Source organism: Rhinatrema bivittatum, chromosome 4, assembly GCF_901001135.1.
Source record: "Rhinatrema bivittatum chromosome 4, aRhiBiv1.1, whole genome shotgun sequence".
NCBI classification, from domain to species: Eukaryota; Metazoa; Chordata; class Amphibia; order Gymnophiona; family Rhinatrematidae; genus Rhinatrema; species Rhinatrema bivittatum.
Window position 1 is genome coordinate 134,467,212 of NC_042618.1, and position 18,487 is coordinate 134,485,698.

Consider the following 18,487-nt stretch of genomic DNA (forward strand, 5'->3'; position numbering starts at 1 on the left):
ATTCTGCTAATGCCATTAAGGCACTGATGTTGTCCTCTGAAGCTCCTTGCAGAGAATAATGCTCCAACAGCTGTGGCTATGGGGTTGCACAGAGCTTCAGTATGTCCATGTGTGAGGAAACACCTCAACACGTGCAATCTTTTCTCTGGCTTCTGTGCAAAACTGCATGCAGAGTGCAAGAGCTTGCACCTAGTTCATGCATTTTTGCACATGCACCCTGGTTGCCCTTGCTTGTTTTTTTTTTTTTTTTCTTTTTTACACCTATTTCTCTCAAAGCACTTACCACCCGGGGTTAGGAGGCTCCACAGTTAAACTGCTGGCGGAGGCCCTGCCAGGCCTGGCTTATGTTCCTGGCGTTGCAGCAGACCTGGAGGGGAACAGCAGGTGCTCATTTGTCACCACCAGGGAGGCTAGCTTGGCTATGTCCTTGGTGGTAAAGTTTGGCTTCCTTGCTGAGGAGGCCATTTTAGAACAAGTCCACCCCAGCAAAACCAGAAATATGTCTGTGCAAGAGAAAGAACTCGCGTATATGCACACTAAATATTGCATATACTCAAAAGTACATATGTACTTTGAGGAACAGAAATATGCTTGTTTTAAAACCTGCGCAGACTCTAAAATCTGCGCAGGTTCTAAAATACTTTATCCAATCTGAACGGACTCATATGTACATATATGGGGCTGCGCAGATTTGTTTCAAAGTTGGGCTCCCTGAGATTCATTAAAACATACAATTTGTCCAGGGTGCCTAAACTTTTCTACACAAATGCATATAGGAATAAATGACCTCAATAAAGAAAGGTAAATGAAAAATAGACAGTTCAAGGCCAAGTATGATGGGACCTCTGCTTTAATCATCAATTTATCCATGAAAGTAGATTTAAAAATGAAGTTGTCAGTGTCTCAGGCCAGGACATGTATGGCCGCTAGGGACAGAGACCCTGTTGAGGTGGCATTATGCAAGCCATCAAGAACTGGAAAACAGACTGAAAAGCTCCATACAATGCTCATTTATTGCTAGTTCAGGTAACATAGTACCTTGGCAGTTAACCACAAGTCCATCAGGTAAGAGCGGGACCACAGCCAGGAAAAAGACGAGACCCAAGAAATGCAAAGATGTCAGGGTATAGGCAGTGATAAAGGAGCTATAAAGTGGATACAAGCTGATCAGGATACAGGCAGGAAGACAAAAGTTACCCAGGAGTCAGGATCATGGAACCATAAGTGTAGTCAATGAACTAACCAAAAGTAGAGCCAAGATCCTGATAAGAAATCCCCCTACTAATCTGGCCTGGCTCCTGCAGAATCTATTGAGGGACAACAAATAGGATAGAACACAAAAACTTTAACAGAAAAAAAAACAGCTTAGCTGGAAGTTCTAAAGGCAGATATCTCATCCATGAAAAGTGAACTTTGAAACCCACAAGGCACTAGTTTAAGACCAGTTGATGCATAAAACAAGGTTTTATTACATTAACTAAAAATGAATGTTAAAACCCTGCCCACTAAGAAATATCACACTGGAATTGTAGGAGATCTCCAATTCTTTATACTACCTGTGTGAAACTTCCATGTCATTATGCTGGTAGAGTTTCATAATCAATATTAACCAGTTAGCTAACCAAGTACCCAGTCATATCCAAACTAGCAATAAAGCCATATGAATATGTCGTGTTCAACTTGAAAGTGCAAGGGAAGGATTGACAAACAGAGCAGAAAGGTAAAAAGGATAGGGAACCAGAAAAAGGCAAATTTACTCAATACTTTAGAGGATGGAAAGACTACAGAGAAGCAACAGGAGCATAGAGAGAAGAAAAATAGATCATAGTCTATATGGAACCATCAAAATAAAATGAATAAAGCAATAGGGCCCAATGAGATATATTTTAGGTCTGAGATTGCTTAGAGAAGTGTTGGCAGCCATCTGAAAAAGTGTTTGATCACTTGCTGGACAAAAACAGTTCCAGAGGAGTGAAAAAGAGTTTGGGCTGCTCCTTGCCACAAATATGGGAGCAGGAAGGAACATGACCTGAGAAGTAAATAAATGGAAGCCAATACTACCAAAGGAAAAAAGTTACAGAATCTCCAGAAAATGAGGGTGTGCACTGAACATTTTTTTTGTTTCATCTGTTATTCATTTGAAAGGAAATAAATTTGAACAAAGAAACAAAAACAAAACACACCCCAGCTTTCGCCAGAAAAAACTGCAGTGACTCAAAAATTAAAACATTAAAGGCCTCCCTGGATGGGACACCCTCTCTCCCAGATGTCTCTTATCACAATCATTTGTCTTTAAAATCCAAATGATGAAGGAGCAACTGCTAAAATTCAGAATCAGGCAAAAGTCCTATAAGTACTTTCTGGAGATGTTTTTGCTTGCACAATTTCTATGGCATATTTTCCCTTTCATAATTTGGAAGAAATAGAGGATAACTGTAAAATATGCACCTCCATATGCATGCGTGCGCACTTATACTCACTTATTTTATATCATATGTGCACATGCACATACACTATATAAAATACACTTAAATCAATCCAACAACATACTCATGTATCTAAAAGATATACAACATGTATTTTTAACATAGCTGGATAAATAATGTTTTAAGAATCAGTTTTTGAGACTCATCTGGTTAAGCGACAGCAAAGTCGACACTTACCCAGAGAAGTCAAACTTTTTCCAGGTAAGTGGAACAAATCTTCAATACACGGGTATTTATGCTCCTAATTTTAAGCATTTACACGTGGAGATTTCACTTGCGTATTTTCCTTAGCACTTGCCTGCATTTATGCACGTAAGTCATCAAATTTTGTAACATGCGCGCGTGAAGGAAATTACCAGTTTTACCAATTAGTCCACCAGTTTGCCCAGTCAAATTCTAGATCATCAAGATCCCCCTGGTTCTTCAGCTTGAACTGCCCCCAGTTTACCCAGACCCCTCACCCAGTCAGTATTTGGCGGAGGACTTTTATTGTCACTTATGCCAGAAAATTAGCAGAAGTATACACAAAAAGCAACCTTACACGTGTCGCTTTCACAGATTATAAAATAGCAACTTATAAGTGTAAATGGTGGCCCCGCCATGGAACACCCTGGCCTGTCCGTTTTTTATATGAGCAAATTTACTTGTGCACCATTACTTGCACATGTAAATACAATTTTATAAATCTGAAATATACATGAATATGTGCTATTTATGTGCACATGTGCCGATTTTTACACAAGCAACTCTTTAAAAATTCACCTTTATATAGCTGAGTAAAAGATGCACCATTGCTAAATTGCCCAAGTAAGCTGGAAGACATTTTGCATTTTTTGCCTTAATTTTGTTCAAAAATGCAAATCTAGTCTTAAAGGGGTTGTTACAGAAATAGACAAGAATTGGTATCTCTTATTTTATATGACTGAAATTACCTATTTTCCCAGCAGAAAAAAAATACTTGCATAACAGAAAGAATTTGGTTATACGCAGTGGAGTACATTTTTTTTTAAAGGAGTTACACGCATAAAAGTAGCATATATCATAGCAATTTTCAAAAGTCCATTTACACATGTAAAATCTTTGAAAATTCAGCCTTATGGAGTGAATTTTTACAGGATTTGCAGATTATAAAAAACTGAGGACCTGAAAAGAAACAGGCCCACACAGGTCTATTTATCAATGTTCATTTTTTAGTACAGCTCTCTAACAACATGCATTATGATTTGACAAATAGACCCAAGAATTTGCAGTTTGGATGAAACCACTAACCTCTTATAGCAAATCCATCTTCTTCTCTGTATATTAACACAACACCTCATCTACTTTTAATATACTAACTTTTATCTTTATTTATAACTATATTTAGGCCTCTCAAATTATGATATGCTTCTGCTAGTTAGTGTAGTGTAGTAGATGTGATCTTCTTAGACTTTAGTAAAGGTGAATCACACACATACTATTCTATACTCGAAAAAGGTTATTTGTTATTTATTTATTTGTTTAAATTTGTTAAATATTATTGTTACTTTCAATGTTCCTTAAAATAATGTTCAATGGTTGATTAGTTATTGTTCAATGTTCTATGTAAAATAACCCCGGTCTAACCTCCCAGACCAGGGCAACCTTTTCGTTACTTGTAAACCGGATTGATTTGTATTGCATACAGGAATTCCGGTATATAAAAATTAAAAATAAATAAATAAATAAATAAAGCCTTTGACAAGAAACTAATAAGCTGTACAGTGTGGAGATGGGCCCTAAGTGGTAAACTGGATTAGAAGGCAATGAGCGATAGGTGACAAGAGTGATGGTAAATCAATTTCCACCAAGGAAAAGTTCTAGAAATGGTTCTATTGAATGTATTCATAAACAACATTGTTCAAGAACTGAAATAAAAGATATGCCCTTTCTTTTTAAGCAGAAGTTGAGATATGCAACATGCTTTAAATTCCAGAGGGAATGGAAAAATGAGCAGATTTCCAAAAGATCAAGAAATCATTGAAAGTGTTATAGCTAAGATTAAAGTTTAATACAAAAAAGCATGGAGTAATATGATTTGGAGGTAATTTGTAAAAGGATTTACATGAGTAACTGGGCTTTTAAAAACTGCTAATTTAAAAGTAAATTTTAAAAGCCCAGTGTCCACCAAAATCGGGAGATGCACGCACACGTAGGACTTACACATACCCATCATATTTTAAAAGCTGGCTACGTGCACGCATATCTCACTGCAAGCACATCTCACTGAATTGAAAAGGGGTTTGGTGTGGATGGGAATGGGTGTTCTGGGGTGGGGACAAGAGATGTGCAAGCAAATACCTACCTACGCTCCCAAGTCTAGTGCCGCATACTTTACTTCTGCTATGGAGGAGATATAAGTTTTAAAAATACATATATATATTTCTGAGGGGTTTAATAGGTCTGGGGTAACTGGTGGGAGTGCAGGCTATTAAACCAGGGGGGTATAGAGGACCTAGCTCTACACTGGGCAAACTGGTGAATGAGCTGATGAAGCTGGTGTTGGCATGGATGAATGCCAATTCTAAAATTCTCAGACTTATGCAGCCAAAACTCAATTTGAGTGGTTGGACATGCCGACCACTGCAAAATTAGGTGCACAAATACACACGCCAAGGCTATTTTATAACATTCGCGTGTATGTGCACGTATGTTATAAAATCTCCACATCCCTGTGTGCGCGCCAACACACATGCATCAATGTGTGCCTACATGCCTCTTTGAAAGTTACCATTTATATACACATAGGGTCAGATTTTAGTAGGTATGCGCAGGCATAGATTTGTGCGAGCAACCCAGCGCACACAAATCTACGCCCAATTCTATAACATGCGTGCGCAAGGGGGTGCATACTTGTGCACGTTGCGAGCGCCGAGCACTAGGGGAGCCCCGATGGCTTTCCCTGTCCCCTCCGAGGCCGCTCCGAAAGTTCCCTCGGAGGACACTCCGAAATTGGAGCGGCCTTGAACTTTCCTTCCACCACCCCCCCCCCCACCTTCCCCTCCCTTCCCCTACCTGACCCACCCCCCAGCCCTATCTAACCCCCCCCTTACCTTTTTTAAATAAGTTGAGCCTGCCTCCGGGCAGGCATAGGTTGCGTGCGATCCCCTGGCACGGCCGCTGTGCCGGAGGCCTCGTTCCTGCCTCCGCCCCACCCCGCCCCTTTTTTCAAGCCACAGGATATACGCATATCCTGGGGCCTGCGCGTGTCGCCGGGCCTATGCAAAATAGGCTCGGCGTGCGCAGGAGTGGGTTTTCGGGGTTACGCGCGTAACCCTTTGAAAATCTGCCCCATAACTTTTGAAAATTACGCTATAGGGCTGAATTTTCAAAAGGTTTTGTGTGTATAAAGCATAGTTGCTTACCTGTAATGTGTTCTCCGAAGACAGCAGGATGTAGTCCTCATACATGGATGATATCATCAGATGGAGCCTGGAATGGAAAACTTGTGTCAAAGTTTCTAGAATTTTGACTGAGCCTTATTAGGCATGCTCTACACATCCACATGGGGTCCCGTTTAGTATTATAATATAGAATTCAAGGATAAAATTTAAAAAGGAGAAGAAATCCATGTAGTCAAAACTCAACTCCGCAGGGTGGTGGGTAAGTTTCAGGGGGACCAACATCCTGCTGTCCTCAGAAACACCTGTTACAGGTAAGAAACTCTGCTTTCTCCAAGGACAAGCAGGATGGTAGTCCTCACACATGGGTGAATCCCTAGCTGCAGGCTGCCCCGCAATGAAAAAGGGGACCAACAAAACATCCAAATTAGGGGCCAATAGGTTCAACAGGTTTTGTTGGTAATGGGGGTGTGGGGCAGCCTGAACACAAATAACAGGCCCAAGGCAGGAACAGAGATGGGTTGTACACCTCAAACAAGTTCCGAAGGACGGATTGGCCAAACCAACTGTCGCATCAGCAATCCCTATCCAGACAGTAATGGGATGTGAATAAGTGGAGAGAACTCCACGTTGCAGCTCTGCAGATCTCCTCCATGGAAACTGCTCACGAGTGGGCTACTGACGCTGCCATGGCCAGAACAGAGTGAGCCTTGATATGTCCCCCAAGATGCAGTCCCACCTGGGCATAACAGAAAGAGTTTCAGTCTGCTAGCCAATTAGAAAGTGTCTGTTTGGCAATGGAAATGCCCAACTTATTCCTATCAAAAGAAACAAAAAGTTGGGTTGACTATCTAAGGGCTTCTATTCAATCCAGAAAAAAGGCTAAGGCTCTTTTGCAGTCCAAACTGTGCAGGTCTTGTTCACCTTGGTGTGAATGGGGCCTGGGAAAGAATGTTGGCAGGACAATGGACTAGTTAAAATGGAAGTCCATCACTACCTTAGGCAGGAACTTAGGATGCATACGCAAGTCCACCCAGTCATGAAAATCTAAGTATAAGGTGGATAAGTCACTAAGGCTTGAAGCTTGGTAACCATGTGTGCTGAAGTAACCACCACCAAAAATAAGTAACCACCACCAAAAATAAGACCTTCCAGGTAAGGTTCTTCAGGTCACAGGAGCACAGTGGCTCATAGGGAGCTTTCATCAGCTGAGCTACCACCATGTTGAGGTCCCAAGACACACAGGGAGGCCTTATGGGAGGCTTCAACTGAAATAGGCTCCACATGAACTTTACAACTATGGTCGGAATAAAGAGGAGCTTACCATCTACACTATGATGGAATGTGCCAAGTGCACTCAGATGAACTTTAACGGAATTAGTCTTCAAGCCAGTTTCTGATAGGTGTAGAAGATAATCAAGCAATTTTTGTGTGGAGCAGGACAAAGGATCTATGGCCTTCTGCTCACACCACACAGAAAACTTCCTCTACTTCAGTCCATGGGACTTCCTAGTAAAAGACTTTCTAGAAATCACCAGGACCAGAGAGACATCTTGCAAGAAATTGAATGGTTGCAATGTTAACCTCTCAACATCCAGGCTGTGAGCAACAGGGCCTGGAGGTTGGGATGCCGCAACCTACCGCGATCCTGTGTGATAAGATCTGGGGAAGTCCCCAGACTGATCGGTTTCCAGATGGACAATTCCCACAGGGGTGGAAACCAGATCTGGCTCAGCCAATAAGAAGTTATGAGGATCATAGTCTCTGTGCTCAAAACTTCAAGTCAATCTTCGCTACCAGCGGAGCTGGAGGATAAACATACAGAAAACCCTTGCCCCAATGCTGGGTGAGGGCATCTGAGGCTGGTTTGCCACATGTCCTGTACAGGAAGCAGACATGAGAAGCCTTCCTGCTCCAAGGTGCTGTGAAAAGCTGCACATCTGGACTTTCCCAGAGATGAAAGATCCGATTCGCAACCCTTGGTCCAGAGACCATTGTGGGGTCTGAAGGCACGACTCAGACCATCCAGTATCACATTCTCCATTCCAGCCAGGAATATAGCACTGAGCACCATCCCTTGGAACAGGGTCCTTCAGCACATCTGAACCACTTCCTGGCACAGAAGGTACGATGCTGTACCTCCCTGCTTGTTGACATACCATGTTGCTATTTGGTTGTCGGTTGACATCAGGACAACTTTGTTGGACACAGATTTCTCTGAAAGCCCACAGCACGTACCTGATCACCTGGAGCTCTAGGAAACTGATTTGACAGAGACATTCCTGGGTGGACCAGAGACTCTGAGTGCCGAATCCATCTACTTGAGCTTCCCAATCAGGGTGGATGCATCCATGGTGAGGATAATTTGAGTAGGAGGGCTTTGAAAAGAGATCCCCCATTCCAAATTTGAAATTACCCACCACCAGAACAAAAGGTCCTGGAGAGATGAGATGACGCAGATGCGATCCTGGAGGTTCTACATGGTCTGGTGCCACTATGACCTGAGGATCCACTGGGACTTTCACATGTGTAAACGTGCCAAGGGAGTGACAGAACTATTGTGGCCAAATAGTCCAAAATCCTCAACATGTGCTAAGCTAACGCCTGCTGGTTCTGTTGAATATCTGCTGTGATAGCCATCTGGTTCTTCGCCCTTTGGTGAAGCAGGAAGACCTTGGCCTGAGCCGTGTCTAGCATGGCTCCAATAAAGTCCAATTGAGTTGACGGGCTGAAATGGGAGTTGGGGTAGTTGATGACAATACCTAGTGACTTCAACACCTGGATGGTCCTGGTGGCCCTTGCCCGAGAGGTGCTCTTCACCATCCAATTGCCCAAATATGGGAAAATGTGAACTCCCAGTCTGTGAAAGTGCACTGCCACCTTGGCCAGGCATTTCATAAAAACACACAGACCTGATACAAGCCCAAACGACAGCATGCGATACTGGAAGTGCTGTTTTCCCACTACAAATCGGAGATACTTCCGGTGACTTGGGAAGATTTCGATGTGAGTGTACGCATCATTCAGATCGAGGGAGCTTAGCCAGTCCCCTTTTTGCAAGAAGGGGGATCAAGGTGCCCAGGGAAACCACCTTGAACCTTTTTTTGATGAATGTTTTCAAGGCCCTTAGCGTCTAGGATGGGACGGGTTTTCTTTGAAATCAGGAAGTACCAGGATTAAAATCTCCACTCTCTTTGCCCTGGTGGAACATGTTCAACCACTCTGGCCATTAAGAGGGAGGACAGCTCCATTAATAGTACCTCCTGATGTGCTATTGGGCCCCAAAATGGGCTCAGGGGGGCAATTTGGCGGGGCATCCAATAGATTCAAATTGGTACCCTTGCTGGAAGATGGACAGAAACCACTGGTCTAAGGTTAAACTGGTCCACTGGCTCAAGAACTGCAGCCTGCCCCCGATCGGCAGCTTCATTACCCTGGATATGGGCAACTGGGTAACGCTCCCTACAATCCAATCAAAACCCCATCCCTGGAGCTGACAGAGGCACCGGCTGGGTTTTGGAGCTCTTTGCTTCCTGGGACGGCTGAGAGAGCTCTGGTATTGTTGATGGAAGCAAGAGGACAGACGATAGTACCTCCTCGGGTGGAAGAAGGACTTCCTTGGCCTTGATCTCGCCGACCTCCTAGATGAGGAGGACAAGTCCGAAGTGCTGCTGAAGGGTCGCATGGTGGTCCAGGATTTGGGCCACCATGAGGTTTACCTTATCTCTGAAGAGATTCTCTTTAGTGCACGCACATCTGAGTTGCTCCTGCAGCTCTGGTCTGAGATCCGAGGCCAGCAACCATTCAAGTCTGCAGGCAGTGATTCCCATTGCAGAGACCTTCGATGCAGTTTCGTAGGTCGAGTGGACCTCATATTTTCCACACTCCAGGCCCTTATGCACCAGCGACAGGAGTGTATCTTGCTGCTGCTGAGGCAGTTGGTTGGCAAATACTGTACCTTCTTCCAGATGTCCCACGTATACTGGCTCAAATAGAGCTGGTATGCAGAGCTATGCAGGCAATAAGCATAGCCCCCTGGAACATCTTCCTCCCAAGAGTGCCCATCGCTCCCTGGGGTGCCAAGGAATGTGTCCAAGAATGCTTGGCCTTCTTGAGAACAGATTCAATTACCACTGATTGGTAGGGTAGCTGAGACTTGTTGAATCCAAGAGCCTTCTGTACGAGATAAACTGCATCCGCCTTCTTGTTCATTGGAGGCACTGTGAAGGAGTGTTCCCGTATCCTCAACAGTAACTCCACAAGGATCTCATGTACTGGGACTGTCATGATCTCTTTGGGAGACTCCATGAACTGGAGGATATTGAGCATTTTGTGCCTAGTATCCTCTTCAGTCATTAACTGAAAGGGGATGGCTTCCACCATCAACCTGACAAAACCTGTACAGAGGTCCTCTGGAAGGGACTTCCTTCACTGCTCTGGAAGAGATGGATCTGAGGGGAGATCATCAAAAGCATCATCGGAGACCCCTGATGAGTCATCCCCCCAGGGGTCATAGGTACCCTCATCGCCACTATCATCAACTGAGGATGGGGCCCAGGGCGCTCGGCTTTCTCCTAGTGGTGCAGGCACCAATAGAACTGGACATGGGCCCCAGTGCCTTTGCTGGACTTGGGGAAGCTTCCTCTTCCGAGGAACCAGCAACGATAACCAGATCAGCAAGGGTAAGAGTAGGGTGCCCAATCAATGCCGTCCCAGGAACAGACACCAGCTGCTCAGTATGCTGATGAGCGCACATGCAGGAATTCCAGCAGTGGCTCAAGGAGTACCAGTGCTGGCACTGTCAGTGCCGTGACACCGATGCTGTACATCACCTTTTCAATAGCCAGCTACACACACCTATCTAGTAACTCCTCGAATATCACCAATGCCAATACAGGCTGGGACGGAGAAGGTGTGACGAGATCCTCTTCGGAACTGAGGAGGATCAGTGGCTGGCATTGGGACCAATGGAGTCTGTGCCGCATCCCTGGCATTGGAGGACTGGCTCTCACTACAGGGGTCGCTTTAGGGGCATCACAGCAGAAACTGGTGCATCCCGATTGCCCAGCACTGTGCATCAATGGGGATCGATGCCAATGCTTCTTTGGCTTCCCTCGAGCTCAGCATTGTCCTTTCCTGGTGCTGAGGTCGATGACTAGGAACCTCGACCTGGAGAAGCCCGATGATGGCCAGTCTCCAGCATCCCTTCTATCTATCGGTGTTGACAGAACAGATTGTCCCGCTGATGTTGATGGCTCGGTGTCTATCAGTGCAGCTCTGTAAACCCTCGATGTCAATGCCGCCAATGTCTTCTCCGGTCTGAAGTGGCATTCCATCTTATCAAGCCAGATCTTAAGTCCCTTCGGGGTCATCTTCACGCACTTGCTGCAACCCCAGACATCATGCAATGCTTCAAGGCAGAGGACACATCTGTTATGTCACTTAAATTCCAAAGTGTACATGTCTGCACGAAATAAAAGGGATAGGTGATTGAAATTGAAGGTGGCAGCCATCGATGTGGCGGACACCAAACACACTGCCATCCCAGGAGTAGCAATGCAAAAATAAACTTACCGATAACCATCAAAACTCCTATCTAGGATGCTAAAGGGAGAACTGGAGGGGACCCTGTGTCAACTGCAGGAGGCAGCGAAGAAAAATTATCACAAAAACAAAGTTTACCAAAAACAGACCAGAAGGCCCAAAAGTTGAGAAAAGTGAGGCTCTTACCCGACTGCGAAACAACAGACTCTGCAGAAAAGCAGAGACAGAAGGGGACCCCACGTGGAGGCGTGAAATAATGCTTGCTAAGCATACTCTGCTAAGCAGACAAAGTTTTAGAAACTTTGACATAAGTTTTCATGCCGAGCTCCATCCGATGATGTGTGAGGACTACCATCTTGCTTGTCCTCGGAGAAATGGAATTTCCATGTGTAAATGGACTTTTGAAAATTGCTACAATATATGCTACTTTTACACATATAACTCATTTGAAAATTCACTCCTTTAGATACAGAAACCCACACTAGTAGACATGGTACTGAATAAGGTACTGAAGAATGGGATCTGAAGATAACTGTATTTGACAACTCAACAGCCTGCATGGAAATAGAGGGAATAAGTGGAATACTGGAGTGCTAGGGAAAAATAAAATCAGTATAAAAAGAAGAATACTCTGTTCTGGAAACTTCAAATCCACAGGAATATAGAAGAAACAGAGAGAAAAGCCACCATAATGATGATCTGTACAATAAATCCAATAAGATCTGACTTAGCTGAAAATATCTATACTCTGGAGAAGAGAAAGGAGGGAATAAACTAACAGTTAAAATGAAGAAACTAAAAATGTAAGATCTTTTTAAATTTTTAATGAACTTGGCCATACTTAAATAGAGCACTAACTATAACTAAGTAAAATAAGTAAATAATGAAAGATGTCCAACTGCTATGTAATAAAGAAGCTACAATGTTTCTTGTGTGTTAAGATATGCAAGAAACTCAAAATAAAAATAGGCAAAAGGAGAGTTATATAAATCACAAAAAATGATAGAATTACTCTCCTAAACTACTTAATTTAATTCATATACTTGATGCTGAAAAATGATCTGTAAATTTTATGTCAAGGAGGAAGCGACCTCAGAATCCAGCAAAAATGATTTTAAAAAAATCTGCAAAACTTGCTTTAGAGATATTTGCAGCAATAAAGAATAGGTTGATTTGGGAGGCTTTTGGACCTGTGATTATAATATCCTAAGCAAGTTTTGTAGATTCTGTAAAATCTTTCTTGCTAGATTCTGAGGTCTTTTCCTCCTTAACATAAAATTTACAAATCATTTTCAGCATCAAGCATATGAATTGAGATTGAATGAGTAGTTTTGGAGAGTAATTCTATCATTTTTTTAATAAGATATGCGCCTACATGGGCACAGAGTTCCTATCTTCAATCTCTTTTAGGGTTGCCATCATTAACTTGCTTTAGGCTATCATTTATCAAGGTATGGCTTTTTAATCAATTTATTAGCTGAGTTGAGATTAGTGAGGTGGGTTGTAGAGGAGTGAAAGGATAAATACAGAAGTATATGAGGATTTAGAGTGAGGTTAGTGCTAAAAATGAGTAGTAGTATAGGGTCTGTAGTTGATTAAATAGTTTTATGTATTATATATTTTAAAGTATTGCTTTAGTATGTTTGCATTGCAAGATAATTAAATGTTGATAGATAGATATAAAAGTGGTGGTTAGTTAGGAAAGTTCTTGAACATGTTATGCCATGTGTATTCTATAACTAGCTTTGCACATAATCAAAAACATTTTAGAATTTTTGTTGAATGCTATACATACCAGGTTATATTCAAGGGTTTATTTAGAAATGCAATTTAATTCTAATGAATACTAACATTTGTATTTTATATATTCTAAAACTATTCTCTTGCATTGTAACAAATACTTGCATCCACTGTGACTGATCATTATTGGAAGCGCATGTAAGATCCAATTACTTGTGCAATATTGATTTTTCTGCTAGCAAAGACAACTTGAAGCAATAATTTACCAATGCTATTATTTTTCTTCCATTTAAACATTTGTATTCCTATAGTACATGACAGCATTCTTATTCAGCAGGAACAATAAATACTTCCAATGCTTGCCTAGCACCTAGTGGTATTTTTTTTAAAGACAGTTATCATGCAAACGTTTATTTCTTAATCTTTGTACTAAAGGATCATCAAAAAAAGTTGAATTACCTTGAATGTCACTAACATGAATGTCAAAGGTGATATGTAGCATGATGACATCTACCACAAATGTTTATTGGTAAATAACTGATTGTCAATAAATGCCTGCTTCAACATAAGAATATAAAAACTGCCAAGGGTTCATCAAGCCCAGTATCCTGTTTCACAAAAGCAACCAATCCAGGTCACAAATGTCCTGCAGGATCCCAAATGGTAGACAAATTCCATGCTGCTTACACCCAAGGATAAGCAGCAGCTCGTTTATGGACTTTTCCTCCAGGAACATATCCAAACCTTTTTTAAACCCAACTACACTAACTGCCTTTACTTAATCCTTCAGCAATGATTTATAGAGCATAATTGTGAGTTGAGTGAAACATTATTTCTCCAATTTGTTTCAAATACACTATTCAGTAACTTCCTTGAGTGTCCCCTAGTCTTTGTATTTTTTGAAAAAGTAAACAACCAATTACCTGTTCCACTTCATTTGTGCTTTTATAGATCTCTACCATATCTCCCTTCGGCTGCCTCTTCTCCAAACTAAAGAGCTCTAAACTCTCAGCCTTTCCTCAGAGTCTTTATCATTTTGGTTGCTCTTCTTTGTAACTTTTCAAGTTCCACTATATGTTTTTTTGAGATGAGACAACCAGAATTGCAGAGTACTCTAAGACTTTTGGTACCATGGAACGATACAGAGGTATTATTATTATAGTCATGATTTTATACTCCATTTCTTTCCTAATAATTTCTAACATTGGCCTGGATTCATCAAAATGCACTAAATATCGCATGCGATAGGAAAAGGGGTGTGTTTTATGGTAATAGGCAATTTATCGCAATTTGCACTAATACCTATGCGAAGCACTATCTTAGTGTAAATTGCGATAACTTTTTCACACTTTGCAATAAGTGCCAGAATTGTTGCATTTCTTACATACAACCACTCGAGGTGAGGTTTAGGTATTAGTGTAGGGGTTAGGGGCCACTTTGACATTCAAAGTGAGACGTACGAACAGAACAGTGCTCTCTTGTGAAGATTTGAGATGAGACAACCAGAATTGCAGCAGTAATCTCCATGTGCTGGCTAGCTGCCGGCACACGCTTCCCCAGAACAGCGGCTACTGGCCGGTTTTTACATGCGTAGGCCTTTGAAAATTCGGCCATTAATGTTTAACTACAGTTTGGATTACTTTTCTCTATGTGCATCATTTTGTACTTGTCTACATTAAATTTCATCTGCTTTATGGATACCCAGTCTCCCAGTTTCATAAGGGCCTCCTGTATTTCTCACAATCATCTTGTGATTTAACAACTTGGAATAATTTTGTGTGAAACACAGATCCAAATCATTTCAATCGTTTCCTTTTCCAGATCATTTATAAATATGTGAAAAAAAGCACCGGTTCCAGTACAGATCTTTAGGGCCCTTAGCTATTAACCTTTCTCCAGTGAGAAAATTGACCATTTAATACTACACTGTTTCCTATCTTTTAACCAGGTCACAATTCACAATAGGATATTGCCTCTTATCCCATGACTTTTCAATTTTCTCAGGAGCCTCTCAAAAGGGACTTTGTCCAATGCTTTCTTAAAATCCAGTTACACTGGATATCCACTGGCTCACCATAATCCATATGTCCACATGACTTCAGGAAAACTAAGCTTTTTCACTCAAGGCACAATTAAACTCTAGAATTTGTTGCCAGGGGTGTGGTTAGTGCAGTTAGTGTAGTTATGTTTAAAAGAGGATTGGATAATTTCTTGGAGAAGTCCATTACCTGCTATTAAGTTGACTTAGAAAATAGCTACTGCTATTACTAGCAACAGTAACATGGAATAGACTTAGTTTTTGGGTACTTGCCAGGTTCTTATGGCCTGGATTGGCCACTGTTGGAAACAGGATGCTAGGCTTGATAGACCCTTGGTCTGACCCAGTATGGCATGTTCTTATGTTCTTAAAATTATGCAAATCTATGTATTAACAACAATTGACTATTGAAATTCTTTATATGTAGGGTTACTTTCTAGCTATCTCAAGGCTGTGCAAGTTCTGCAAAACTTGGCAACACTCTTACCAGTGGGAACATATCACCCTGGTATTAAAAGAGCTGCAATGGCTATCTGTGTAACAGTTTTATAGTTTGTCAAAGTATTAGTTTTAATTTTTTAAATTTTAAAGCACAATGATCCTTCATATCTAATTGATCTCCTGTAAAACTATGCTCCCTCCCACAATCTGCAGTGCTCTGGGAGACTTTTATTAAACATTCCCTCTGTTAAATTTGTCTTTCTGAGACCAGACAAAGAGCTTTTTCTCACTCGGTCCTGCTCTTTGGAATGCCCTTCATGATTTCTTAAGGGCTATGAATATTACCATCTTCAACAAATCCCTTAAGGCTATCCTTTATCAGGAGGTTTTTTGTGTAATTTTGTTTAAGTTTGAGTGTGTCCCAGGGTCGATGGTAACAGACAGAATTTCGGTTTTATATTTTCTTGTATTGTCAGTTTATTGTTGTTTAAATATTATTTTAAGTATTATGTTTTATATATTATATTTCACTTAGCACAGTTTTCAGTTATATGGCAAATGATAAATATTTTAATAAATTAATAAAATGTTTACTGACCTCTTCAAAAAATGTAGCAGATGGGTGAGGGAAGACTTCCCTTGGGTAAAGCTATGTTGGCTCTGTCCCATTAAACCAAGTGTATTTGTTCAATTTTTATTTTATGTATGTATATGTTTGTAAGCCGACCAATACATAGAACAGAAAGGCCTAGAAATATTTTTAAATAAATAAAATAAATAAATACCGTAAGTCATTTTATTCTTTAGAATAATTTTTACCATTTTTCCAAGCACTGTTATCAGGCTCACCAGTCTATAGTTTCCTGTATCACCCACGGGGCTCTTTTTACAGATTGGCATTATATTGGTCACGCCGCATCTTCATATACAATTTTAATGATAGGTTACAAATTACAAGTAGTAAGTCTGAAATTTCATTTTTTAGTTCTTTCAGAACTCTGGGGTGTATACTACCTGATTTAGGTGATGTGCTACTCTTTGGTTTGTCAATCTGCCCTATTTCAACTTCCAGGTTTACCACAATTTATTTTAGTTCCTCCAAATCATCACTAATAAACAGCATTTATGACATGAGCATCTTCACAACATCCTTCTTCATAAACACAGAAGCAAAGAATTAACTTAGTCTTTCCACTATGGCTTTTTGTTCCCCTCAATCATCTAATGGTCCAACCAACTCTCTCCTAGGTTTCCTGTGTCAGATGTATTTTCGAAAACTGTCAATGATGTAGGACATTTCCAGAGCTGAAATTCTTCAAAAGCAACATTTAGTATAAATTTGAGTCCAAGTTGGATGTTAATTGTGAGCCAAATGAAAAATATACAACATACCTGTGTTGGGCACCAGAAAATGCAAAACTCACACAACACACATTCTAGGTACTAACAGGTGAATTTTAAAAGCCCAGCTCGTGCATCAATCAATCTGAATAAATTGGGCTGACGTGAGTCGAGCGGATTTTAAAAGCCGCCCAGATAAACATGTATTTCCTGCTGCGTGCACAAATGAAACATTTCCAAAAAGGGGCATGGGCATGGTCTAGGCAGGACACGGGTGTTCCAGGATTTTAATCTGAAATTTGCGCGCAAATATGTACGCATTCCAGTGCATACTGTGATCCCCTGCCGTGTAACTTTACTTCTGCTATGGATAATATATAAGTGATTAAAAAAAAGAATCAAAACTTCTAAGCAAATCAGCAGGGTTTTTAAGGATTGGGACTAATAGGGGGGAAGGAAGGCTATTAAACTAGGCGGGATTCGAAGACTTATTCCTTAACTGGGCAAACTGGGAATGAAGGGGGAAAACTGACAATGGCTTCAATACGCTTCCCTTTTAAAATCCCACCACTTACACGGTAGAAGAGAGATTTGCATGCACAGGCATGCGCCCACTTAAAATTCAGAGTATGTGAGGCATGTTTTATAATATACATGCGTATGTTATAAAATGGCCATATTCCTGGTTGTGGACCAATGAACATGCGCATATGTGCTTGTGCGCTGGTTTTAAAATTCACCTTACATTGTACATGCAATGATACACTCAGAAAAGCACAGGCTTAAGATCTCAATAGATCTGCCCTTACACAAAACCTAGACAGAGAGAAAAATAAACAGCAGAAAAATTTGCTGCTGTGCCGGGGGATTGCGCACCGGCAGGGTGCCAGTGCACGCAACTTGCTCCTACTTGGAAGCAGGAGCAAAAGGTAAGATAACAAATTTGGGGGTATTTAGGCTAGGGATAGTGGGAGGGCAGGATAGAGGAAGGGAGGTTAGGCTAGGGGGGAGGAAACTGGGGAAGGTTCTGATGCGTTGCTGCGTGTAATTGCAATAGTCTGGCCCCCCATGCATGTGCTGACTGGAAATGGCCAGCGCACGCATGTTATAAAATCACGTGTCCATGTGTGCACGCCTGGTAGCATGCATACATGGACGAGTGCGTACCTTTTGAAAATCTACCAAGGGAATTAGTGCATCAAAACCAGCGCATAGCTAATAGCACTCATCACATATAAATGCCATGTTGATGAGGCTAATAGCTACTCCTACCTTATGTAAAAAATAAATGTGCGCCCGACACACACATTTTTACAATCAAAAATTAACACCAGCCCTGGAGCTGGCGTTAAGTCTTGAGAAGCCCCAAAAATTAACAGAAAAGCAGAAAATCCTGCTTTTCTGTAGAACTGAAAAAAGGAGTAATATCAAAATATAAATAAATAATTTTAAAAAGTGTCTTGCTGGCGATCAGGATAGGAAAATGGCGCTTGTAAAATTGAGCATCTCTTTTCCTAACCTGTGCACAGCCCCAGCCA

The 18,487-nt window shown here is 41.4% G+C and overlaps 1 protein-coding gene across 6 annotated transcripts in view; it reads right to left on the reverse strand.

Moving 5' to 3' along the window:
• Window positions 1–18,487, reverse strand: part of GPHN (gephyrin) — a 1,154,395-nt gene that overhangs the window by 873,096 nt on the left and 262,812 nt on the right. For 4 of the 6 annotated variants that reach the window (XM_029598879.1, XM_029598875.1, XM_029598876.1 and 1 more), the window contains exon 1: window positions 13,589–13,621. The exons of 1 other annotated variant lie outside the window; for it this stretch is intronic. In XM_029598879.1, the coding sequence (XP_029454739.1) occupies window positions 13,589–13,606 (18 nt within the window). In that variant the 5' untranslated portion in view covers window positions 13,607–13,621. Of the gene's footprint in view, window positions 1–13,588; window positions 13,740–18,487 lie in introns of those variants that run through there. One more of the 6 variants, XM_029598878.1, reaches the window with a different exon arrangement.